At 32.8% G+C, this 27,135-nt stretch overlaps 4 protein-coding genes across 6 annotated transcripts; 2 read left to right on the top strand and 2 right to left on the bottom strand.

Annotated features, from left to right (window-relative positions):
* Positions 1-328: 328 nt before the first annotated feature.
* Positions 329-2,853, bottom strand: LOC115704472 (uncharacterized). Its single transcript, XM_061105064.1, has 3 exons — positions 1,417-2,853; positions 540-1,327; positions 329-463 (listed from the first exon to the last, which is right to left on the bottom strand). Exons 1-3 carry the CDS (start codon positions 2,432-2,434, stop codon positions 329-331), a joined length of 1,941 nt encoding a protein of 646 aa, XP_060961047.1. The 5' UTR covers positions 2,435-2,853.
* A 1,045-nt stretch (positions 2,854-3,898) lies between these two features.
* Positions 3,899-10,753, top strand: LOC115722589 (FH protein interacting protein FIP2). 3 transcript variants are annotated; one of them, XM_061103536.1, is made up of 12 exons: positions 3,899-4,045; positions 5,407-5,516; positions 6,153-6,287; positions 6,665-6,820; positions 6,994-7,077; positions 7,188-7,234; positions 7,318-7,391; positions 7,733-7,791; positions 8,053-8,112; positions 8,583-8,663; positions 8,991-9,081; positions 10,534-10,753. In XM_061103536.1, exons 1-11 carry the CDS (start codon positions 4,006-4,008, stop codon positions 9,042-9,044), a joined length of 900 nt encoding a protein of 299 aa, XP_060959519.1. In that variant the 5' UTR covers positions 3,899-4,005; the 3' UTR covers positions 9,045-9,081; positions 10,534-10,753. The 3 variants fall into 3 exon arrangements, with proteins under 3 accessions (XP_060959519.1, XP_030507689.1, XP_030507688.1); XM_030651829.2 differs by lacking the exon at positions 10,534-10,753 and adding an exon at positions 9,507-9,572; XM_030651828.2 differs by lacking the exon at positions 10,534-10,753 and having other exon boundaries at positions 8,991-9,247.
* Positions 10,754-20,117: 9,364 nt separating this feature from the next.
* Positions 20,118-20,959, top strand: LOC115722177 (protein SRC1). Its single transcript, XM_030651312.2, has 2 exons — positions 20,118-20,534; positions 20,695-20,959. The coding sequence occupies exon 1, from the start codon at positions 20,191-20,193 to the stop codon at positions 20,485-20,487; it is 297 nt and encodes a 98-aa protein (XP_030507172.1). The 5' UTR covers positions 20,118-20,190; the 3' UTR covers positions 20,488-20,534; positions 20,695-20,959.
* Positions 20,960-22,850: 1,891 nt separating this feature from the next.
* Positions 22,851-26,248, bottom strand: LOC115722869 (putative E3 ubiquitin-protein ligase SINA-like 6). The gene is made up of 3 exons (XM_030652215.2): positions 25,970-26,248; positions 24,887-25,487; positions 22,851-23,776 (listed from the first exon to the last, which is right to left on the bottom strand). The coding sequence occupies exons 2-3, from the start codon at positions 25,436-25,438 to the stop codon at positions 23,105-23,107; spliced, it is 1,224 nt and encodes a 407-aa protein (XP_030508075.2). The 5' UTR covers positions 25,439-25,487; positions 25,970-26,248; the 3' UTR covers positions 22,851-23,104.
* Positions 26,249-27,135: the final 887 nt, after the last annotated feature.

The following is a 27,135-nucleotide window of genomic DNA, read 5'->3' on the forward strand; positions in this document are numbered from 1 at the left end:
TCAATGTCTATTTAGTATCTTTTTCTCTTTGCGGATGGTTCCAATGGTTCATTCTTGCAAGTCCTTCGGTTGTGTCCTCTTTTCAAGCATTGTGTGCATTGATTCTGTGTTGCTTTCTCCATTGCGGTCTTATACGAATTTGTTTTCTTGGCCTTCCCGCTGGTCTTTTGTGCTTTGGTGGCGACTTCAATTTGTCTAATATGATCAGGTAACTCCCATGAGTCTCGGTCACCTATTGGAAACACAGTTTCTTCGTATGTTGCAAGGAAGGCTTGTTTTGTGTAGAAATAAGAGCAGAAATTGTAGCATTTGAAGTGTCTTTTTGATATTACTGCCATTGCATGAGAACATGGCATTTCGTCATATTGGAATCTTTGACATGTGCATGTCTTTTTTGAATGTCTACTATGTACGAACTTTTTAACTCATTGACTGTATATATGGCATGGTTTGATGTTTCAACCTGGAAAGTTATAGGAAGGTAACTGTTAAGTATTTTTCACAGGTTATAATGAAGTATTGTTGAAAAGATATATTACCTGCAATTTTTTACTGCGATCTAATTTGTCTTTGAGTTCCTTTTCTGGTCCTTTTGCTAGTGTTGTGAGTGTAGCAAGAGCTCTATTTTTGTTTGTCCAAGTCCATCTTTGAACCAAGCAGCGTAGACATTCTAGTAGTGTGCCAATGGGTAACTCTCTTACTTCTTTCAAGGCTGAATTCACGGATTCGGATATATTTGAGGTCATTGTTGAGTAACGCTTGTTTGTGCTATAAACCCTTGTCCATTTATTGAGGCCAACTTCATTTGTCAAGTAAGGACGAATTCGGTTGTCTATGATGTCTATTTCTTTCATGAATCCTTCAAAATCAGCAAGATTATATGCTTTTGCCTGATAGAATGCATCTCTCAGCTCATCTCCTCCTTTTCTAAATCTTGATTTTATATTTTGGAATAGATGGAAGCAACATACCCCATGCATCAAGTTGGGAAATACCATTTTCACTGATTTCGCGATACTTTCATGTCTATCTGAAATTATGCATTGCTCTTCCCGTTCCCCATATGTTTGTTTGAGTTTATCCATGAAGTATTGCCATGACGCATCATTTTCTGAATCGACTATTGCAAAAGCTAGTGGAAATATATGTCTGTCAGCATCTTGTGCATTAGCAACTATAAGAGTACCTCCATATGCATTCTTCAAAAAAGTTGCATCCACAACTATTATTGGTGTGCAGTGATTCCAGCCTTTGATAGAAGATGCTAATGCAAAGAAACAGTATTTGAATCTCCCCTCATCATCTTGTACAAGATCTGTTATTGTTCCTACAAATATTACACATTATGATATAGTTAATTTATGAAACAGGTACTGTTTTGTTACTAATTGTTTTATTATAAGTTTATTTGTGTACCTGGGTTGCATTTTTGAATCATGTATAGGAAGCCAGGGATTTCATTGTATGAATCATATGGGCTTCCTTTAACGTCGAAAGTAGCTTTTTCTTTTGCTCTCCATGCTTTGTGGTAGGAGATGGAGATACTGTAATCTTCTGCTATGTCTTCAACAATGTCATTTGGTTTGTAGTTTCTTTTGGGGTTTATGATCCTTCGTTTGATGCAATCAGCAATTATGTCACTTGTTGCTTGAGGATGGTCTTCATAAATGATTTCTAGGGAGCATGTATGAGTGTCATTGAGTTTTCTGACCTTAAACATGTCGGTTTTGCCATGTTTTGATGCTAGGAAGTACCATTTGCAGTTACTGTCAACACATATTAGGCTGTAGTCCTTGGATGATGACCTTTTTACCTTGTATTGTTGATTCATTTTTATGGCATAGAGGCTTATGGCGAGTTTCATTGTGTCTTTGTCTTTATAAAGCTGTCCAATTTGTACGCTTTCAACCCTTGGATCAGTAATTATGTTTGATGTGTTCTCCCAGCTTGTGTTGGTTGCTTTTTCAACTTGGTCTGTTATATATTCTGCAATTGTTTGTGCAAGTTGAGCTGTTGTAGGTAACTCTTCTGTTTCTTGTACATACGGTTCAGCATTGCTGTCTATTTGAGTTGAGTGGGGAATGCATGATAATTGTTGGTCTGATAGACTTTGGTTGGGGTCTGAAGACACTGAAAAGTTAATGAGTAATGGGTATGCAGCCTCATCATCATTTTTTTTCCTTATTTGCTCATAGAATCTGCAGCCACTGTCATCCTTGATCTTCATTGGTGGTATAGTTGGTCGTATTTGAAACTGGATTTCCATACTGATTAGTGTCTTGTTGTTCAAGTCTAACTCACTACAAATTTTGGTTTGTAGGTCATTGTATGAGAAACTTTTTGGTAATAGTATCCCTGTGACTTCATAATCAGTGTATATGCATTTATCCACAATTTTACCATTGTAGTAAAGCACCAATGTCATCAATTCCATTTGTCTGAGATTAACAATGTAAAGATTTTCAGAAAAAGGAATAGAACATGTCTAGTTGAATGTGCATAATGAGGTATAAATGTAATATTAACTTTTCTGTTGAAAAATTACAAATGTATGTTAGGATAATCCTTTAATTACCTCTGTTTTATAGAGAAATTACCTCTGTTTTCTTAGCTTCTTTGGAGAAATTGAGTGTTTGTTGGAGCTGTTTTGTTGCTTTTTTCTGCAGGAAAGTTTGTATGAGGAACGAAGATGTTGTTGAGTTTTTCCAGTGGCGATTCTGAAGATTCGATTGATCAACTAATTCTCAGTTTGCACAGCTTCGATCGTGTATTTGATGATTAGAGAAACGCTATGGTGACGATCGACTTAATTTTTTGTGAAAATTGTGGTGATCGATCTGAAGCTTTTTTGGATATTGGCATGCACGATCGCTGAGTTTTTTTTTGCAGATGTAGGTGTTAAATCAAGGATGTTTTCACAATCGGTTGCCTTTTTTTTTGGTTTGATTTTTGGAATCGAGAGTTTCTGATGATTTTTCACAAGATCGGACCTTCCATTGTTGAGTTGCAGAGCTCTAATGGAGGTTCTGTTCATTGCTTCAATTATTTTTCTGGTGAGGTTAAAGTATATATAGGAGTTACTAATAGTGTATTGCTCATCTTTTTTTTCCATTTTTTCAGGGAAATTTGGGCTGTTGATGTCGGTTGTTTCTTCAGCCGGAGAAGATGGTGGTTTCCTAAAATCACGTATATTAGTTTCCGTTTCGGTAGGGACATAAACGGTATTTGCTACAATTAATGACCGAAGGTTATATTGCTAATTTTGTTACATTTTAGGTATATTACTAAAAATTGCCCTAGAAAAATTCTCTGTTTTTTCAACATAGAGATGTCAAAATATCACATTTTGTGAGATTTAGCTCGGGTTTAATCCACATCGTATTTTTCTAACCTTTTCATAAATTTTGATTATGGGAATTTTTTTTTTTTTTTTTTATGTTAAAAAAAATGTAAATCGTGACAAATAATAAAAAAATTATGACACGATAATGTTAATTATGTTATCTACTACTTGTGTCATTAAGCATTTCTCTATATATTTAACTTTTAAATTATATGAAAGAATTAATTTTTATTAATTATATATATTATACACAATTGCTCCACATAAATTTAAAATCAACAAGTTTTTTTATTTATTTCATATTATTATCTCTTATAATAATAGCCTATAATATTTATTTAAGTGTCAAATTAATGTATATATTTTAGTACGTCTAATAATAATGTGCTAAATTTAGTACTAAATTTTGTATTATTTTATCTTTTATTTTACTTTATTGCATTAACTCATATTTACTTATATAAGGACATGAATAAAAAATTAATACAATGATAAATAATATGCTAAATATATTTTATCAAAAAATACATGTATACATATGCTAAATATAAATTATTTATTTCCAACTATATAAAGCTCCTCCTCCGTGGACTCCATTTCCTGCTCACCTTAAACCTTAACCTCTCTCTCTCTCTCTCTCTCTCTCTCTCTCTCTCTCTCTCATGGGTTCAGACTCGTCTTCCACGGTTCGTCTCAATATAGGTTAGCTCCTTCTCTATCTTATATCTATACCTTTGCTTAATTTTCTATATTGTATAATCTTTGGTACATTAATTACTTGAATGAATGTTCATCTCAAACTAAAAACCCCCTCAATTTTGATTACCTTATTAACATTCACAGATTATGATCAGATCCACTTGTCTATGACGATCGACTTTCCTTGATTAATTTTCATCTAATTACTACTTAGAGGAAAGAAGCAATGGCTTACTCTCTAATTCAGCTAATTAGCTGTATTGATCATCTGTTTTAGTAGTAAGAGTATGGAGATTAGGTGATCAATTTTTTTCGTCTGAGTTTCAGAATTGTTAGGAAAACTCATACTCTTTCTCTCTTATAAATTATTAGTAAATAAATAGAGTAATTTGCGGCAAAACCCCCTTAACTATCAATTTACTTGCAAAAAACCATCCAACCTCATATTTTGGTGGGAAAACCCTCCAAAGTACTATTCTGTTTACATTTTAAGATGTCGTCTGTCCAGCTCCTAATTTTGCCCACGTGGCAATGACAAGTCACTAAAAAAATTATCCTATGTGGCCATATTTTACAAAATAAAAATAAAACTTTAAGAGTAATTTGCGGCAAAACTCCCCCAACTATCAATTTACTTGCAAAAAACCATCTAAAAAACTTTAAGGTTGGATGGTTTTTTGCAAGTAAATTGATAGTTGAGGGAGTTTTGCCGCAAATTACTCTTAAATTTTTTGTTTTTATTTTAATTTTTATTTTGTAAAATATGGCCACGTAGGATAATTTTTTATTGACCTGTCATTGCCACGTGGGCAAAATTAAGACTTAACGAGGCTGAATAGACGGCACCTTAAAAATGTAAACGAAACAGTACTTTGGAGGGTTTTCCCACCAAAATATGAGGTTGGATGGTTTTTTGCAAGTAAATTGATAGTTGAGGGGGTTTTGCCGCAAATTACTCAAATAAATATAACATTCATTCGTTAATTTGAGTTGGAACTTGGTCAAAGTATCTAAACATGGAAAATTCAATCAGGAGGAACAATACAAGTGATTTGCTCTTTTAATTGTATCTTATTATAAACAAAAAAGGTCAGTGAACAACAATATTAACCAATCAAATACAAAATCATACTTGTCTTTCTTTACACATTATATGAGCATGTTAAGGCACCATCCAACTGCCATTATAAGGTTCCTGTTTTGGTCTCTGAGCTGCTGTGATTACTGAATTGACCTGTGTAGCACTGCCCGAGTTTATTATTGTTGTTGTTTGGTGTGTTTGTGATGCTTTACATGTTTTCTTTTTTATTTAAACATGAGTTAAAACCAATCTGTAATTGAATGTAATTTACTATTGGTTGCAGGAGGGAAGAAATATTACACTACTGTTGATACTTTGACTCAACGTGAGCCTAATTCCATGCTTGCTACAATGTTCAGTGGTTGGCATACTGTGTGTCTAGATCCTGAAATGGTATTTAATTTTCAAATTTATTCCATGAACATGTCATTACTCTCCCCTTCAAATTCTTGCTTCCCCTATCTTTGAGTGGTGGTGTGGTATAATATTTTTCCACAGAAACCATCATCCCACATTGATCTTTTTTGGGCTCAAAACAGATTATCACTTTTATGACGTAGAAGAAAAAGATTACAAATAGGAAGAGAGATTTTTTTCATCCAACTAAGCTCATTGTCTAGCTTTAGGATATGCATAGCCAATCCGTGAGTGTTGTTATTATTACTTTTATCCCAAAATAATTTAAGTGGCTGTACATCGGTTATGATGACTCTTGGTGTGGTGGTCTAAAGTAACACTTGTAAAGCAATCAAGCTCATTTTTAAACCGTATAAAACTAGTCGATTTGAATATTAAAAACATGCTTTGACATTCGCATTTTGAAACCAGTATCATGGTATGCTAATAATTTTATATAAATGGCAATGGAAAAAGTCACTACCTACTGAGAGATGTATGGTTGTGTGTGTGTGTGGTAGTGAGAGATAATTTATTAGCATATGCATATGCTTTGTGATATGCAATGAATGAGTTTATGCTTTAATATTGATTTTGAAAAGATCAGTCATTAAACTTGTCGATTATTTGCAGGGATGTGTATTTGTTGATAGGGATGGAAAACATTTCCGACACATCCTTAATTGGTTAAGGGATGGTGCTATTCCCACATTAAAACACACTCAATATTCAGAGCTTTTGCGGGAAGCAGAATACTATCAGCTACCAGTCAGTGGATTCTAATACTTATTTTGTGTTAACATCATGATATTGCTTTGAGTATGTTATATAAGAGTATCCCACATCAAATTTGGTGTGAGGATATCAATCCGCTTATAAGAGTATGGTTACTGCAATCACTGCCAATTGGTTTTGAGATGAACCAGTGATTGTTCATTTCAATTAACCAGACATGTCTTAATGCATTGTTATAACTTATAATAAAAGGACAGGATTTCAGTTTTCAACATACTTCAGAGTTTATTAACTCTAATAGTATTAGTTAGACACATTGATTTGCATATTTTTTCGTTTTGCGTAGATGAAATAATATAACTGATTTTCCACATTTCATTTTCTTGTGTTACATGAACTATTGATAACAGGGACTTGTGGAGGAAATCAATGCTGTCTTAAGTAGAAAGGAGGATGAAGAAGATTTAACTAATGAACTGACACGTCATGATGTCATCAAATGTATACAGTCAGAAAGAGTTAGATTTCGGGGTGTTAAACTTTCTGGCCTTGATCTTTCAAAACTGGTAACTTTTCATAACCTTGTACTTTCAAGTTGCAAAAACAGTTTTAGTGAAAAATAATGAGTCTTGCTGTAGAATTTCACATTTTTGGATATGATTTCTATAGCAATCTTTCTTCATTGGAGCTAACACTTTTGTTTATCAAGTTTCACTGTATATATTTTCATGAATTGTAGGATTTGTCTTATGTGGACTTCAGCCATGCTTGTCTTAGAAATGTATTCTTCTCGCGTGCAAACCTACAAAGTGCCAAGTTCCGGGTAGGTGTTGTATGGGTTACTCTTCTTCCATACCTTTCTACCTTGGTCTGATTTTGTTTGTTTACTGAGTTTTGTTTTGTGTTTTGGGCTAATATTTGATTCTGTCTTAGGATGTGGATGCTGAGGGTGCCATCTTTCATAATGCAACTTTGCAAGAGTAAGACAGTTAAAGAGCTACTCTCTTTCATTTAACAACAACAAAAAAAACTTATAAATGATCTTTTATTTTGTCTTGAAAAGATGTGAATTTACAGGGGCCAATCTGCGCGGAGCTTTATTAGCTGGTGCTAATCTTAGGAGTGCAAACCTACAAGGCAAAAAACTTTCTACTCATAATTATTGAGTAATTGTCATTAGAATAGTTTAGAAAATTCCTTAGGTTGTTATCATTTATTTGATTATAGCTGTTATGAATTATGATGTCATGGGGATATAAATACTCATATTAGTTAATGTAAGGGAGATTCAATATATTAAGTTTCAAAAACTCTAGAGTGTTTTCTCTCATTTCTTGTTTATTTGGCCATGAATTTGGATTAATTTTATCTTCTATTTGACATTTTTTTATCAGTTTTCCAAGTTGAATATTTTTCCTTTCCTTTCCTTTTATTTTAAATGCATAGTATATCTAATATGGTAGATTTTTCTTTCGCAGATGCTTGTTTAATCGATAGTAGTTTCTGCCAGGCCGACCTTCGTTCTGCACACTTACAGGTATAGGATTTTAAACTACTTGAGCTCACCATCCACAAACTCAATCACCCAACTACTTCTCCTTTTTGGTTTTTCCTATCTCAACTCTATATTGATAAATGTAAGATATTTTTAATAGTAGAGTTTTCCCCAAGTGTGTTTTTAAAAGTGTAGTTTATAAGAAAGCATAAAGACATGAAGAAGATGGCCTTAAAAGCAAGCAAAATATTTGATGTCTTCTTTTTGATTTTAAATTTTTATTATATTTTTTTACATTCTCAGAATGCAGATCTTACTAATGCCAATTTAGAAGGAGCTATACTAGAAGGAGCCAACTTGAAGGTAAGCATAATAGCTTTCAGCTTATGTGCATTCAAAACATATATAAAAGACAATTTCATACACAAGAAATGCTTTAGAAAATGTGTTATATTTTGAAACCTCTTAATATAAGTAGAGAAATGTTGACACCAGCAGTGTCCAACACTAAAGTGTCATACTGTTACTGGGTGTAATTGAATACCGGACCTTATAGAACACTACTACCTGTAATGTGTTGCCTGGACCACCGGTGCCTAATATCAATGCTTTTATAGGATTGGGCAATCGAAGAATGAAACTCAAATTCTAATAAATAGAACTGATTCTGGCTGATGTACTGTTATGTTTAGGGGTGAGGCACTGTTTAATGAACTCTATACCGAATGTTACAAATATCAACTGTATTTTCGCTCTTCTTTTTTTTTATTATTTTTTTGGGAAAATCTCCTTTTTTTTTCCTTCAAATAATTGTTAGAATTGATCTGTTTCAGGGGGCGAAGTTGAATAATACAAATTTGAGGGGTGCAAACCTTCAGCGAGCTTATTTACGACAAGTAAACTTGAGAGATACGGTAACTATTTATTTAAACACAATTTTTCTTAATGTTATATATATCATTATAATATATATATATAGACACACTGCATAATTATTGTTATGCCCTCTCTTTCCATGATGAAATTTAAGTGATTGTGCTCTAAATTATTGTATTCTAAATTGACTAAAACACCTACACAACTTCAATGTTTGTTTGATGTTTTGAAAATGTTAGTACTTTTTTCTTACATTTTCATATCTTTGTACACATGCACCATGAGATAAAAACCATATGATCTCATCCATTACAAGTATATAATCGAGTAAATCTCAGTGTGTAATTCGATTTTTCATGTTTCAGAATTTAGAAGGTGCAAAGCTTGATGGTGCAAATTTACTTGGGGCAATCAGATAACAACATTAAAGCATTATTAATATTTGAATCCCTTTGAGTAAGTAAGTTGTATTACTTGTGCATTAATTTTACATTATCTGATATATGATACCATTTTGATGCCAAATGTTAATTGTTTGCATGTTTGATGAGTATTGGTGTCTCTAATATTTTCTTGTTCATATACAAAGACTTGTAAATAAAGTATTGAACCCAAGTTTAAATTGTAAGTTGATAAGTGCGTATCCAAAATGTAGTGCTATAAATTGAATTGACATAAAAAAAATAACATATTTTTTTAAAACAAAAAATAATGACAATGTTGTAATTACAATGTGATATTAGTTAATCATTAAGGTCCGACCATCGGACCCATCGGACCATGGGTCCGACCATCGGACCAATGTGTCTCTTTGTTTTCCTCAAATTGAAACAAAAAAAAAATAAATAAGGACCCATCGGACCTCTGGTTTTTTTTTTCAGTTTGAGAGAGAGGAAGAGAGAGAGGGGTTGGGTCCGCGAGAAGGGGCTGGGTCGTGCGTGGTTCGGACGGTGGTCGTGCGTAGTCGGGGTGGTGGGTAGTCGTCGGTGGCCGGGCGTGGTGGTCGGGCGCTGAAGCTGTGGTCAGCGAGAGGGAGAGAGAGGTTCGGGATGAGGCAGCCATGGATGGATGATTTGAGTTTTTGATTTTTTTCAAATGGGAGGGGTATTTGTGGGATGTTAGGAATGTGGTCATATATGACCAATATTATTAAGTATGTATTTAGGGAAAAAAAATTTAAGATTTTTTAAGTATAAAAAATCAAATTTCCCATACAAAAATACAGAATTTTAAATATTTTTATAATTTTTAAGATTTTATTCGTAGAAATTACTGTTTTTTTATGTTTTCATGTTATTTTTATTTTGTTATTTTCTATATTATTTTGATGTCGATGGAATGTTATTTTCTTATTACTTTTATATGATTTTTTTGTTGTTTTCGTAATATTTTTAATGAACACTATAAAAATGTAAAAAAAATATTTGATTGTAAAAGAGTAAAATTTTTGTAAACTCCTCAATCTGAGTATTTCACTTAAACCAAATTGAAAAACTTGACCAAAATTTAATCATTGTCAATGAACTCGAGCTAATCCAACAATAAAATTATTTATTTTTAAAATTTATGTATTTATATCGTTATTTTTTAATTTTAATATTTATTAGTAACTTATCTAACAATTTAAGTATTTATCCCTCATTTTGATGTAAGGAAGTTTTCTTTAATTTATTTGATTCAAAATTCAATGTGATGATAATCTCAGTCAAATTTAATGCTTTATTAAAATGAATTGCAACAAATGTTAATAATACTTTTTTATATATATACTTTCTCCAATGAATGAATGATGTGTGTATTTTTATCAATAATTTATAGTATAAATAATTATATAAGAGAAATAAGATTTTTTATGCTTATATTTGGTTAAAAAAAATTTCATAAACAAATAATAACTAATATTTGCAGGATATGACAACTTTTATGATATCCCTAAAATACCCTCATTTACATCATCGGACCACCCATCGGGCCACCCATCAGACCATCCATCGGACTCATCGGACCAGATCTGCTACCAATTTTTTTTTTTTATGTTTTTGTACATACAAAAATGGGCATTTTACAAAAATACTGGATTTGGGTAATACTTTTCAATTTTACTGCCACACGGCAGAATTAACATTTATACTGTCCTCCTTTTTTTTTTTCTTTTATACTGTCAATACCAAAACAAAAGAACGGCAAAACAACGGTAAAACAACACTAAAACAATCAAACAAAACAAAAGAAAAAAATGATTAAAAAAAACAAACAATCTGCTGCACAACCTCAACACCAGATGCAAAATCAACTATATTTGCAAGTCTATTCCTAAAAAATTATAATAAAAAAAACTACTAAAACAACACTGAAACAACACAAAAACAAAATGAAGCAAATATAACTACTTAGAAAAATATAAAAGAAACACACACCTCAAAACTCTCTTGTGAGTGAGCTCGTCAAATATATTTATAGGAGAACCAAAAGAAAAAAACCACAAAAATAGCCAAAGAGAACGAGGAAGAAATGTATTTATAGCCTCCATCTTCCACACTCACAGACATAACCATCACAACAACACGAGAACACCCAGAAAATACCTATTAATTCCAGCGAGATGGAGCAAGGGCAGTGAAATCGGCATCAAATAAATAAATCATGAAAAATAACAGTAAAACAATACTAAAACAATATACTAAAACAAATAAAACAATAAAAGAAAAAAATGATCAAAAATTAACTATGTTGTGCACATCCTCAATACTAAATGCACTATATTTGCAAGAAAAGTTCTAGAAAATTAGAACAAAAAAAAAACCACACTAACTCTTATATTTTCAAAAAAAAAACATAACTAAGAACTTCAAAAAAAAAAAAATTTTAAAAAAAAAAAAAAAGAAGAAGAAAAGAAAAGAAGATGAAGAAGAAGAACTGAACATGAAAAAAAAATAAAAATCATGAAAAACAACAGTAGAACAATACTAAAACAACGGTAAAGATGAAGAAAAAAAAAACCTTGAAGAAGAAGATGAATATTAGAACATGGGGGTGAGATTTATGTGAAAAGCTAGAAGATAAAGATGATGAAGAAGATGAATCGTGAGAAATGGGAGTGGGATTTTTAAATCTATTTAAATAAAAGAAAAAGAGTGAGACATGGGGTGTGATTTTTAAATTTATTTAAATAAAAGAAAAAGTAAAACATGTCACTTTTATGACACATCCCATCAACCTTTTCATCAAAATAATAATTATTAAATTATCTCAAAAAATAATAATTATTAAATATTAAAAGGGAATTTTGATTTTATATGCTTAAATAATTAAAAAATTTTATTATTATACCAAAAACTTAAACCATAAAAAAACTATACTTTTTTTTTTCAAAACCCCAAAAATACCTCCCTCACAATTCTCTCTCTCTGCATCATCATCTCTCTCTCTCTATCTCTCTCAGCCAACTCTCTCTCTCTCTCAACTCACAGTCGGACCCAAACGCCACCCACGAACCCAAACCCCATCGGACCCAAACGCCACCCACTCTCGGACCCAAACGCCACCCACGAAACCTTCGGCTGTGGGACTTTTTTTTTTTTTTTTCAGATTTCAGAGAGAGGAAGAAAGAGGTCCGATGGTCGGACCTTGGGGTCCCATGGGTCCGATTGGTCGGACCCCAAGGTCCGACCATCGGCTGTGGGACTTTTTTTTTTTTTCTTCAGATTTCAGAGAGAGGAAGAGAGAGGTCCGATGGTCGGACCTTGGGGTCCGATGGGTCCGATTGGTCGGACCCCATCGGACCCCAAGGTCCGACCATCGGCTGTGAAACTTTTTTTTTTTTCTGCGATTTGAGAGAGAGAGGAAGAGAGAGTGGGTTTGGGTCCGAGAGTGGGTGGCGTTTGGGTCCGAGAGTGGGTGGCGTTTGGGTCCGATGGGGTTTGGGTTCGTGGGTGGCGTTGGGGTCGACTGTGAGTTGAGAGAGAGAGAGTTGGCTGAGAGAGAGAGAGAGAGAGAGAGAGAGAGAGAGAGATGATGCAGAGAGAGAGAGAGAGAATTGTGAGGGGGTATTTTTGGGGTTTTGAAAAAAAAAAGTATAGTTTTTTTATGGTTTAAGTTTTTGGTATAATAATAAAATTTTTTAATTATTTAAGTATATAAAATCAAAATTCTCTATTAAAAATAATAAATAATAACTTTTACATCCATTAAAATAAAAAATTAAATAAATAACTTGAGCCCATGTCCCAATCAATAAAAAAAAACAAAACAATAACATAAAATTGTTGGCAGTACACTGCCGAAAAAGAAAAAAAGAAAAAAAAAACAGTATAAAAGTTAATTTCGAAAAAAAAAAAACAGTATAAAAGTTAATTTGAGCGTGTAACATTATTAAAGAAATAAATGGGGAAAAAACAGTAATCTGTGTAAATTTCCCTACAAAAATAGCATCAGGTGACCATCGGATCACCATCGGACCCCATCGGACTACCAACTTTTTTTTTTTTTATGTTTTTGCACTAAAAAAAATACGGGAAATTTGAGAGGGGTATTTTTGAATTTTAGATAAAGTGGTCATATATTTTCAATGGTGATATGTATTAGTTTAGAAATAAAATATTAGGTATATGTAAGTATAGAAAATCAAATTTCTCTTATATAATATAGACGTGACCACATGCCATGCATGGACGAAAAATAGTGGGGAAATTTGATTTTCTATACTTACAAAACTTTAATATTTTATTCTTAAACCAATACATTTTAAACTAAAAAAAACATGACACTTTTTTCAAAACCCCAAAAATACCCCTCTCATAACTCAAACCCTTTCTCTCTCATTCCCTCAAACTCTCTATGCATCTCTCTTTCTCTCTCTATCTCGGCATCTCTTCGCTGACCCACCCAAACCATCTCACAACCTCCACGGCTCAACCAAAGAGCACGGCTCCGATGACCTCCACGACCTCCGACGACCACCGAGGACCACCCAGGCCCCCTCTCTCTTCCTCTCTCTCAACCCGTGAGGACCACCCAAACGCACCACCACCTCCACGGCTTACCTCCTCCACCTCCGAGGACCACCGAGGACCACCCACCACCTCCGACTTATGACCCAGCCCCCCTCTCTCTTCCTCTCTCTCAAACCGAAAACAAAAAAAAAAAAAAACCGGGTCCGACAGTCAGACCATGGGGTCCGATGGGGGGTCCGACCCATCGGACCCTGGTTTTTTTTTCGGTTTGAGAGAGAGGAAGAGAGAGGGGGCTGGGTCCGACGGAGCCGATGGGGGTCTGATGTAGGGCCCGATGCGGGGGTCCGATGCGGGGGTCCGATGCATATGCAGGTTGGAAAAAATGGGGCTAAGTTATGAGATGAGTATTTTTAGGTTGTAGATAAAAGTGTCATATATTTTTTAGTTTGAAATGTATTGGTTTAAGAATAAATATTAAGGTTTTTTAAGTATAAAAAATAAAATTTCCTAAATAGTGTTAAAGAAAGAGCATTGTTATTGGACAGAGTGGTGTTTAGCACATTCTATAAGTATTTCTTTTTTATTAGTAAACGATATTCTTTAAAAGTTATTTTTTTAAATTATATGAAACCTACTATTTAATTACACTAATAACAATATGATAGTAAAAAAAATGTTAGATACCAATACTGCCTTTAGCGATTTTCTTAAAGAAAGTATAATATGAAAATTTCATTAGCCTCTGAAAAAGTTTTAAGTGCTATTATCCTCTTAAAAAGTTTCAATGATACAAATATTATTAATAATACCAAAATGGAAAATTAGATAATAAAACTTACATTACTTAATCAGAGATTGTTCTATTATATTATCTATTGAAAGTGGATAGTTGTCTACTTTATAGAACTAATTAATTAGGTTGGAAGTTAGGATGATAAGATAAAGACGGAATTAATTAGGTTTAGCCTTTAGGTGGTCATAGAGATGTTACGGTAGTGCTTAGAGTAGAGAATAATAATAATAATTGAAGAAGTGAAACCAAATATCTTAATAGATATATCATGTCGGCAAACATTTGACCGTACACGTGTCACTCCATTATTCATGGAAAGCACACATATATAGAATAGATTTTATTATGTATTATGAGGACCACATTTTCTTGAATCACACGCCTTAAAAGGAAAGATATTTGCAAATTAATTTTGAGAAAATTACATTGTATGCCTATTTAGGGGTGTGCATAAATCGATCCAATCTAATGAGAACCGACCGATCCAATTATAACCGACCGCCAAACATTGGATATCCAATTGTGATCGAATCGGATTGGATGTTAATTTTAAATATCTAATTGGATCAGATCGGATGGTGGATGAGGTGTCTAAAACTCCAATACATCCAACATTCAATCGAACTAATTAGTATTTTCATTTAGTTTGGATGAGTAATTAGATTTTATATTGTTATACGTCAAATCTATATGTATATATGAAAATTAACATTAAAGTTTTACTTTTTTTTTTCTTGGATTGGATGGATCCAGTCCAATCCAATACATACAGGATCTAAAATATTGGATGGATCTGATCCGATCCAAAAAATACTAGGTCTAAAATATTAGATAAACTGAAATTAAATAAATAAATAAATATGAAATACATCCAATGGATAGAACCGATCCAATCCAACATCCAATGAATGTTGGATCGATTGGATGACAAAATTAATTGGATAGGATCAGATGGTAAAATCTAACATCCAATATATGATTGGATCGGATCTGGATAGGCCTAAAAATATTAGATGTGATCCAATGAACACCCCTATGCCTATTTATATTCTTTGAGATATACTTATTTTTGTAAATGTTGTCCCCATTATATTCCTTAAGTTAATGAAAATTGGGTGAGAGTATATTGGGCAACCCACCCACAAAGGTGGATATATTTTAATAAAAATATAATATGAAGGTATTTTTGATTAATTGATAAAAAAAAATAAAATAATAAAATATTCCTCAATTTATTTTATTAGTTTGGGATATTTGTGGCCAAAGTAAGAGGTATGCACACGGGGTGGAATATTAGCAGGGAGTGCTTTTCTATTCTATCTATATATTTTTTTGTTAGAGATGGGACGAGATTCTCCTAATAGGGTAGGATCCTTTAAAAAAAAGTTTATATTAAAAATCTAAATGTGTAAAAAATATTAAACTATATAAAAATTAAAATATTATACATTATTTATTATTAAATATATTTATTTTCATCTCAAACACAATTTAAAATTTTATAAACAAATACTATTATACTAAATGTATAAACATATATTATAAATATATAATGTTGTTAAAAAGATAACAAAAATATTAAACGGATTCTTGTCGGAGCGGGAAGTGTCATCCCTATCTTTGTCCCGTTTAATTTTCGGGAATAAAAATAACTCCAGTACCTAACACATTCCCTATTTAGACAAAAAGTCTCTGCTCCTATTAGTGCAAGTCCCCGTAAGCCCCCATTCCATGAGAATAATATGTATTCTTATGAAATTTTTGGTATGTTACAAATATGATCCTAATAAAAAAAAAAAAAGTAACAACGTAACTTTATTTTGATATTATTTTATTGTTTTGTTTTTTATTAGTTGTTAAGTATGTCAACTAAGTCGATTAAATACCAAGTAAATATACGTTGATATGGTAATATATTTTTTACTACTTGAAGTTAGTTAAATGGTTATAGGAGGGTGTGTGTATTGGAAGTTTCCAGTTTGAATCTATAGTTATAATATATAAATGCTCAAATAACAAAAAAAAAAAAAAAAGAGTAATATTTTTATACGTACTCATGCTCATATCTATCAAAACTCGTAGCAATTTCGTGTTAAAAAAAAAAAAAAAAATCAAATAGTACATAAATGTTGTACAAATATCTCTAAAGAGAATAATAATACTATGCCTTCATTTGTCTTTGTAAAAGTGAATTATTGTTTAAAGCTTATAATCTGCTTTTTTTATTTAGTGTTGTCTTTTAGTAAGCATCTGTGCTTTTTTGTTAATCTTAGGCATAACATGTCAATTTTCTTAAATTGGTGGAATTGAGAATCTTATTTTATTTTTATGAAATAACTGAAATTTATTTTGTTCCCTTTCTCGAATGATCTGAAAATGTTTTATCAGAACAAAAAAAAAAAAGGAAAGATATTCTTCAATATAACCATATAATTATTCTGAAATATCTTCTTCTTTTTTTTTTTTTTTTTTTTTTATAAAGTTACATATATCTCTAATAAAATAAAGAATATACCATATAATTAAACAATTTTTTTATTACTATAATGTCACGTTAAATTAATTTTACTTGATTTAGTGCAATGACTATAAAAAGTGTGAGATAATATTTTCTTTAATTGAGATGTGAGCACGTACAAGTTTTTTTTACAATGCAGCTGCCTAACAGATTAATTATAAATTAAAATGTATAAAAAGAGATCATATATTAATAATAAGAATAAATAATAATATAAGTATTTAAATTTTTAAATTTATAAACATCATAAACTTAATAATTTTTTCATTTCGTACAAAAAATAATTTCTAATTTATACTAATTGCAAATTCAAAATTTTAATATGAGCACATGTGATCACGTGACTATAACGTACATGATTATAAAAAGAAATTACTAAAAAATTATTTCAGATATTAAAATAGATAGAAATATATTAGTCCATTACTAATATTTTCCAATTACTTTTTATTTTATTGGATAATAATAATTCACGTTACTTATTCATCTGTGCCTGAGTTGGGGCTTTATTGACCACGTTATGGAATGTTTCGCTGTGCCTCAAGAGTTCCGAACTTGGGTTTCTCAGTGCATTTCTACCACCTCCCTTAATGTTTGTCTGAATGGAGGACTCGTTGGCAAGATCTTTCCCTCGTGTGGGCTCCGGCAAGGTGACCCCTTGTCTCCTTACTTATTCATCTGGGGAGCAGAAATGCTTTCTAGACTTCTGGAGGACGCCCAGAGCTCACGAACCATTAGTGGGATCCGGTTAAGTAGGGGAGGCCCGACGCTTTCTCATATTTTTTTCGCAGATGACCTGATTCTTGTGGGAAAGGCCAATTTAGAGGAGGCCAAAGGTTACTGGGACTGCCTAGAAAAATTTTGCAACTGGTCAGGCCAAAAGATTAATAAAACGAAAACCTCTATTTTCTTCAGTAAGAACACCCCCAATACTATGAAACAGAGGATCAAGGAAATGCTGGGAATAGGATCATTAGAAGGAAAACTTAAGTATCTAGGGCTCCCTTTATTCAGATCAAGACAAAAAGATGCTGATTTCAACTTTATCCTGGAAAACCTGACTGAGAGGCTTCATGGTTGGAAGGCCAAGACACTCTCGAAAGCGGGGAGAGCTACGCTTATAAAGTCAGTGGGTCTATCTTTACCTCTGTACGCTATGCAGACTACAAAGTTATCCAATCGCATGGCGTCTAAGATTGATGGTTTGGTGCGTGATTTTTGGTGGGGCTCGGAAAAAGGAAACCACGGCTTGTACCTAAAAGCTTGGGATAAACTATGCCTCCCCAAGTCGCTAGGAGGCTTAGGATTCCGTAAATCCAAGGAAATGAATCAGGCTTTCCTTGCTAAATGGGGGTGGAACCTCCTTACAGGCCATCAATCTTTATGTTGTCGTATTCTCGAAGCCAAATACCTGAAGGGTAAGTCATTTCTTGATTGTGAACCGAAGGCCTTAGACTCCTGGTTTTGGAAAAATGTGACAAAATCCAGGACTATTATTCGAAAGGGTGCTTGTAAGCGTGTGGCTGATGGAAAGGAGACGAATATCTGGTCTGACCCTTGGATTACTCACCTAAAAAGTTTCATTCCTAAGCCGATTGGGCAGGCTCCGAATAGGGAATCAAAGGTGGCCGAGTTATTTCTGACGAGTGGCGGATGGAACATCCGAAAGCTTAATGGTTTCTTTGATCGCGATACTGTCTCTGCTATTCTTAAAGGAGGTACTCCTACCGGCTCTGGCAAAGACAGTTGGGTTTGGACTTTGGAAAATAATGGTCGGTTTTCCTGCAAATCAGCCTATAGAGCCCAGACTGAGGATCGAGTAAGTCAAGCAGAGGTGGCCCCCTCCATGTGGAATAAAATGTGGAATAGCAAAATCCCTGAGCGACTCAAGGTTCTGTGGTGGTGTATTCTTTCCAAAGCTCTTCCGATTCGCTCGGTTATAGGTAGGAGGTTTCCTATTGAGGATGAGAGCTGTCCCCTGTGTGGTACGACCACTGAAACTATGGAGCATCTTTTCCTTTCTTGTAATTTCGCTTTCCACCTTTGGAGATCCTCCCCATGGGGATTCTACCCCATTTGTGACACTGGTATAAGAATGTGGGACTGGGTAAAATTCCTATGGGACCTAAGCAAAAAAGGCATAAGTGAACAAGAAGTTTTTCTCTATGCATCGCTGATCGTGGACACAATATGGCGGACTCAGAATGATAAGGTACATAATAACTGTCCAGCAGATATAGTTAAATGTATTGACACTATTCGTTGTTCTTTTGCAGATCATCGTGCTCACTTGCTCCCTTGCCCCATACCATATCCGACGGAAGCTTGGCGCCCTCCCCCGAAGGATTGGTTGAAACTAAATTGTGACGTCAGAGTGGGGTTGGACAACATGTGCGCGGCTGTGGTTGCAAGGGATCACGTTGGCAAGGTGATCTGGGTGGTTACTTCTAAGCTGGAATTTTCTAATGCTCTCTGTGGGGAAGCGATGGCGTGCTGTCTGGCCCTTCGGGAAGCAAAAGTTCGTGGCATCAAGTTTCTTATTTTGGAGAGTGATTCGAGGGTAGTCATCAATGCTCTTATTGGGAAGGAGTCCCGGTGGGAGCTTGATAACTACGTCTCCTTTTGTAAACTCACCTCCCCTTTTTTTATTGGTTGTATGTTTGAATCTGTTAGTAGACGATGTAATTTTATGGCCCATAATGTGGCCAAGTGGGCATTTTCCCATCAGAGGTTTGGCTCTTTGCCTCTTTCCTCCATGCCTGAAACTATATTTTGTAATGACCACGAGGTCTGACTATTTTTATTCTAATGCATGAACGCTTTTCTTCAAAAAAAAAAGGATAATAATAATTCACAAACCCGGTCCCACCCGCAACATGTGATCACATCATGCTCAAAAGAAAAAAGATTAAAAAATAAATAAATTCGAGAATACCGGAAATTAATTAATGCACTAAAAGTCAAATCAATGAATCTTTATATAAAAATATGACCACATCTTATCCACACACATTTATCCAAAATGACAAAATAAAATAAATATGTAAAAAGACACTATCGTCATCCACATCTAATACCCAATGCCTTTCGCCGCGTACACGTAATAGAGGGCATTTTCGTCATTTCACACTAAACACGCAATCTCCGCATCTCCACCGTCCAAAACTAATTAATTAAAATTAATTAAAATTAACTCTCTTTTTCCCTTCCTATAAATAACAACGTTCTAAGGTTTCAATACCCATTCAAATCCAAAAACACAGAGAAAAAGAGTGAAAGAATTGTAATCAAAATCATCAACAATGTCTGGAATCATGAACAAGATCAGCGAAACCCTCCACATGGGAGGAAGCCACAAGCCTGAAGATCAACACAAATCCGGCGAACACCACAAGGAAGAGCACCACAAGGGAGAACACCACAAGGTCGACGAACACAAGGGAGAACACAAGGAAGGTATCATGGAGAAGATCAAGGACAAGATCCATGGCGAAGGAGGTCACGAAGATAAGGGCGAGAAGAAGAAGAAGAAGAAGGAGAAGAAGAAGGACGGTCACGATCATCATGGACACGATAGTAGCAGCAGCGATAGCGATTAGATTCACTGTATATATATCAAAACATCATGATCCGTCGATCCATTTAGGTATTGATTTCTTCTTTTTCAGATCTGAAATTTTCTCTGATCATTTTCAAATTTCGTGGTTTTTTTTTTTTTGTAATAATTTTGATTTTCAATTAAGAGGACTGATTTGTAAAGTGATTTTGTTTGGAGGGCTGATTTGTAAATTTGGTGTGAAATGCAGGTATTTCGGTTGAGTGATAATATCAGAGGTTGGGTCGGGTCGGGTCATGATTTCTGAATCTATTACGTCGTCGTTTTGTGTGTTTGGAATTGGAATAATGATATTGTGATGTAATAATAATGGTATTAATTAATTAATTAATTAATATTGATATAATATCATATGAGATGTTGTAGGGTAGAGTATTTTAATTTCTACATATATATTGTCGTTTATGAATGATGATATTTTATGAAATTAATGCAAATCTTTATTTCTATGGTAATATATTTCTCACTCTATTATTGTTTTCTAACTAAATATTTATTATACTAAATTATAAAAAAGAAAAGAAACAAATTCTTTTCTTACCGTATTTGTAATATTTTTCAAATCTCACACATTTTGGTCCATTTAAAGAAAATATAATGAATCGATTTAATATTTAATTGTAGTAATAATAATATAACAACTTATAATAAAATTAAACAACAGATCCAACTAAATAAAATACTGTACTTAAAAAAATTTAAATATATATTTTTTAGTTTGATAATTATAAATTAAGTAAAAAAACTATTATGAAATAAATTAAATCTAGTATACCTAATATTATAATATAAGCATAAATATATTTTTTTTTATGATAAATAAACGCTTTCACAAAGTAAAAATTTTGGAAGTGAATTGAGAATAATACATATTTAATAAATGATAGTTCTAACTTTTAAGATGAAACGAAAAAATAAAACCATCAATTAAAAATTGAATTTCATTTGATAATCTCTAATCCAAGTATTTTTTTTATGGAAGCACTTTTAATTCTACTCTTTCTATATCTAACTCACATAATAAACACCCATAAATAAATTTTTATGACCCCTAAAATATGTTTTATGTCAGAATTACAATGTAAACTCGATACATTTTTATATCTACTCTTTCTATCGAAACTCATTAATTTTTTAAAATTTTTTTGAAGGATATAATAGTCTAATGTCATTATGTCACCACTTCAGGCTAGCTCATTAATCAAGTGAGAAAGATTCATTTGAGAAAAATAAGAGAAAAATATTTAAAAACAAAAAAGATTTATTTGAGAGTAACCTAATGTCACCACTTGAGGCTAGCTCAAATGGCCATAGGTGGGTGTGTGTGTCTTGTAGGTCCTGGGTTCGAGTTCCAAGTAAAATATGGTTGTAATATATAAACGCTTAAATCAAAAAAAAAAAAAAAAAAAGAAATAACCTAATGTCACATGTATGAGCTTAAGTTGGGCCATTTTAGTGGCACACACCAAAATGGATTTATAAGCTTAACTTGGTTTATAAGTTATGTCATATAAAGTAATCTTCTATCAATAAACTAATATAATTATTTTTCTTTTGAATTCTAGAAAAAATTAAACTATTTTTTTGGGGGTGAATGAAGAAATTTGACTACATATAAACATTAATTTATTCTTTGTTAATGGATTTTAATTCTTCAATGTGGTTTTTTTTTTTTTGTTTGTGAAGATCTTAGAAGCTGGTTTACTAGGCTTTTAGAAGTCATTTCTTTTTATTATTTTTAATGAGTTTCTCATTTTAACTCAAAAAATCATTTAAAAAAAAATTAGTAATTTCTTGAAGAAGAGCTTCTTAAGAAAGAAATCCCGGAAATATCTTATCTTCATTTTTCTTCTTGATTTTGTAATAAATTGTCAACTACTTTTATAATGTAAAAATTTTGTTTTATTACTTTTACACTTCAAATCAATTATTTTATATTTTTACAAAATACACATAGCAACCTATATCACAATCAAAATTCACATAACAACTTATATAAAAACTATCAGAACAATAAATTAAAAAAAAAAATATATAATATATAAAATAATTCTCTTAATTTTAAACTTAAATATGCCTAATAAAAGTACTAGTTTCACAAATTTTTCAATATATATTTATAAAAATAACGAGATATATGTATATATATATATATAAATAAATCATTACTACTTTTCATTTATGGGTAGGAACATTATTATTTTAAACATTTAGAAAAATTATAACCTAAACTTTTGTTATATAACTGTGAATATTGTAGTAACATTGTAATAATAATAATAATAATAATAATAATAATAATCGACACACTTGGTTATTGACATTTGATCAAAAAGAAAAAGAAACAAACAAACAAAAACAAGTAATTCTAATTATCCCGTTTCACATACATTTTATTTTACACTGAAGAAAATAAAAACCAAAAGAGTGCAAACCACTCATAAAGTGCCACATCGAGCAATTTAATATACAAACGTGAAAAACCCCTCCAGTCATGCAGCAAATAAAACTGAGTTGTATGACAATGATTCTGAAACTAATTATAATAAATAGATTAAGGATTCTGTATGTACATACAGTAACAATACAATAAACAAGTTTTAAACAGCAGCAACAGGAAGTGAATGAATGCATATAGCCAATTCAAGTTGGCCTCTACAACCAAAAAGATTCATGGGAATAAGTAGGTAACCCGACGATGGACCGGTAGTAACAACCCGTTGCTGATTGCAGCTCGTGAAAGACTCTAATCGAAGAGTGGTTTCATCGGTTTTGGCCAGAATTTCGTACCAGAAGCCCTTAAATGGGCAAGGCCATATACAACTAATCCAGACCATGTACCCGAAAGTTTTGAAAGTCGAGTTAAGGATAAATATGACATTGTCCTTTCGTTCTTGAAGAACAACGAAATCAACACAATTTAACAAGGTGACAGAAAAAGTCAAGTTGTAGTCGAATGAACGAACGCCAGTAGAGATTGAGTGTTGACTTCTGAAGTGGTGGTATAACTCTGTGGATGAAGAGATGAAGTCGCAGCTACGAATAGGGCAATGGCATGGAGAGTAAGTGCAACTCGTTTCGTGCTCTTTCTTCTTGTTGTAACTCACTGTTTCTTTACAACCATACGAAGCGTTTGAGCATCTTATTTTAACAGATTCAAGAACCTTCTCGATTGCTCGGCAACGGTTATATCCGATGGGAAAAGAGCAGGAAGGACATTTATTATTAATTTTAGTGCAACAGGTAGAGCAAGCTGTATGCCCATTCTCACACTGAATAATAATCACACAAGCATTGAAATAAGAATTAATATTATAAGCACTTTCATTCAACTTCACCTTCTGTCTTAAGTGTTTCAGAAATACTACACACAAATAATCACATCAAATTCAATAACAGGGAAAGTGGGAAACCTTATTTGTAAATAATATAAGCTTGAGAAACCTGTGCTGGATATAACATTAGCAAGAGCTTATGCACTAAAATATTAGAGCTCATGCCAGTTCTAATCAATGACTCTTGACAATATGTTATATCAGGATGCATCTCTTCATAAGACACCAAGATGGACTAACTAAAATTATGTTATGACTACTTCAGACTAACTACACTAACTGCCCTTATCTTTCCCTCTCTAACATAATAAATTCTTATTATTGGTCTATAACAAACCCACCGAAACTATATTTGCCAAGCCAACCGTGTAGATGTAAGCTTAAAGTGAATTAGAGAATCACCAATAAAATTCAAGCCATCTCTTTCTCGTTAACAACCAATAGGAAATTTCTTAGCTTCTAAGAAGCATTAAATAACCAAAAAGAATACATGAAATGAAAGGTTACTTGTATTAATGAAATGGAAGGAGAAGAAAAGTACATGAAACTAAACCAACACACTACAACCCACCCACTATAATGGATACTCCCAGCCCAGATGACCAGAATTGAGGTCTTATTGGTTACTCGAATACATCACCAAGAAACTAAAGGTTAGCTTGCAGACATTTGATTAAAGCTTCAGCATTCACTTGAGTTGAGACTCAATGGTTTGTATTAAGAGCATGCACATCTAGGATACTATTTCATTAGGTTAAGACCTTGCCACTATTGCATTTCACAAAGACCACGACTTGTTTGTGCCTATCCACAGATTACATAACTAATCATATATGGGTTCTATAGTATAGTAATTTACCTAGAAATACTTCCCTCAGTAATTTTCAATTGTAAGAACCCAATTCGGTTAAGGATACTGACAATGTTTTTTATATTACAATGGAATTTTGCAACTATCAAAATCAATATAAATTTTGTATATGTGCACCAAATTTCAATGATAAAGCAATAAAATACTAAATTCTTTATCTTGAGGAAAATAAGTACCTGGAAAACGGGAATGGTCAAGGGCTCAAAGCATATAGAGCAATCAAGAACATCTGGATCGGTCAAAACAACGGGAATCGATTTGTCCCTGGTGATTGAAACAGAACCATCTGTAGGAGTCGGAGATCGACCCAGTAATGAAAAAGGAGATCGACCCAGTAATGAAAAATCATGCTCGGAAACATTGCTTTCTTCTTGTTCACGTTCTTGTTCTTCTTCTTGTTCTTCCTCTTGTTCTTCTTCTTCTTCTTCTACTTCTTCTTCTTCTTCTTGCTCTTCTTCTTCTTCTTCTATTTCTTCTTCACCTCCTGTTACGTTAATGTCTTCTCTTTCTTCTTCACCTCTTGCTACATTTATGTCTTCTATTTGTGGTTCTCGAAGTGGTTCAAAAGGAAGGTCATAACCAAAAGGGTGCTCATCTTCGCTGGAGGAATAGGAGCATTCGCTTTGCACAGAACGGTGTCGTTTCAGTCTTGAACTACTACTGGGAAAGGCTACGCGTTTGCCCCCATTTTCTTCTTCTTCATCTCCAGACACAGAGAATCTCGTCATTCCTCTTGCTCTGAATCTCCTCAGGCTCTGATTCTGGTAGTTTTACTTCCTAAATTCACAATACTTTTCATATTCACAAATCTTCATCTCACAATCTTAAAGAAACACCAATAATTACACTTGGTACTTTTGATGTTAGATTCAGGTATCATCTATCTTCACATGCCTAAATTCTTTCAACTTCTTATGAAATCAGATCAAATTCAAAAAATAACATCACAACAAAATATTTTTACCCAATTTTATTCTTCTGCACCAATTTACCCAAATAAAATTTCAAAATCACAATGGAAAAAATTCGTATCTTCTTTTTTTCTTTCATTATCAAATTGAGAATAAAATCATATATTCAAATTCCGTAAACCTAACAAACAATAACCAATCAAATTCGCAACTCATACAATAAAAAAGCTCCAATCCAACAAAGTACCAAATCTGAACATGGACGCGAACAATATCATAGATTCCTCTAGTTTTGGTCAATAATATCAAATAATTGAAATCAAACTGAGGAGAGCGATGAAAATTTACCTAATTAGAGATTTCGAGAGCGAGAGTCGTCGTAATCTAGATGAAGCGCCAATACATATACACGTATATATAATTATGAATTTGTAATTTTGAAGGAAAGGAAAGGAAAGAAGAAAAAGCGCTTGCAGGCGGCGACGGCGACGGCGAGGCTCTGACCTCTGAGTGTGAGGTAAGAAGGGATGAAATTGGAAGAAGATAGCAATGTTGAGGGTACATCCGTAATTTACTCGTCCCAGGCTGATGAGTGGTCCATAGTGCATCCTTAGATGTGTTGACTTTGACTAGAGGGAGTAAATAGTAAATGCCATGCATTTTGAGAGCATTGCTATTGGTGGTGCCCATTATTAGGCTAATTAAGATTTTTTTTCCCCAACTTTTAACCTGTACCAAATTATGTCTCTTGAATATTTTTGGCCATTAAAAATTCTCCTGAACTATTGAGATTATTAGATTTAAGGACTTTTGTCTAATTTTAGTAAATAAATTCTAATGTGTATTAAAGTTCAATGAGCATGATTTAGTATATATTAAAGTTTGAGGGCATGATTTAGTACATATCAAAATTTGAGGGGCATGATTTAGTAGATATCAAAGTCTGAGGAGCATGATTTAGTACATAAAAAATCATTGAAACAGTAAAATTGAATGAAATTAGACAAAAGTTCTTAAATCTAACAATCTCAATAGTTCAGGGGAAATTTTTAACGGTCAAAAAAGTTCAGAGGACATGATTTGGTACATGTCAAAGTTCGGGGAGAAAAAAATACTAATTAGCCTTATATTTTAGAGTAAATACCATTTTGGACCCTGTGTTTTGCAAAAGTTACAGATTGGACCCTGTGTTTTGTTAAATGACAAAATGGACCCTGTATTTTCTAAAATAGTAAAAATAGGACCCTGAGCTTAATTTTTGATAATTTTTTTTTAATACAACCAACTTGAAGACAATGCTTAATACGAACAGATACAAAAAATGTAAACAGTTTTGTCATATAGCACTTTTAGATCGGATTATAATTAAACTTTATTTTGACAAAAAATCAATTCAGGGTCCTATTTGTACTATTTTAAAAAATACAGGGTCCATTTTGTCATTTAACAAAATACAAGGTCCAATTAGTAATTTTTGTAAAACAGAAGGTCCAAAATGGTATTTACCCTATATT

Source organism: Cannabis sativa, chromosome 9 (assembly GCF_029168945.1).
Source record: "Cannabis sativa cultivar Pink pepper isolate KNU-18-1 chromosome 9, ASM2916894v1, whole genome shotgun sequence".
Taxonomy (NCBI): domain Eukaryota; kingdom Viridiplantae; phylum Streptophyta; class Magnoliopsida; order Rosales; family Cannabaceae; genus Cannabis; species Cannabis sativa.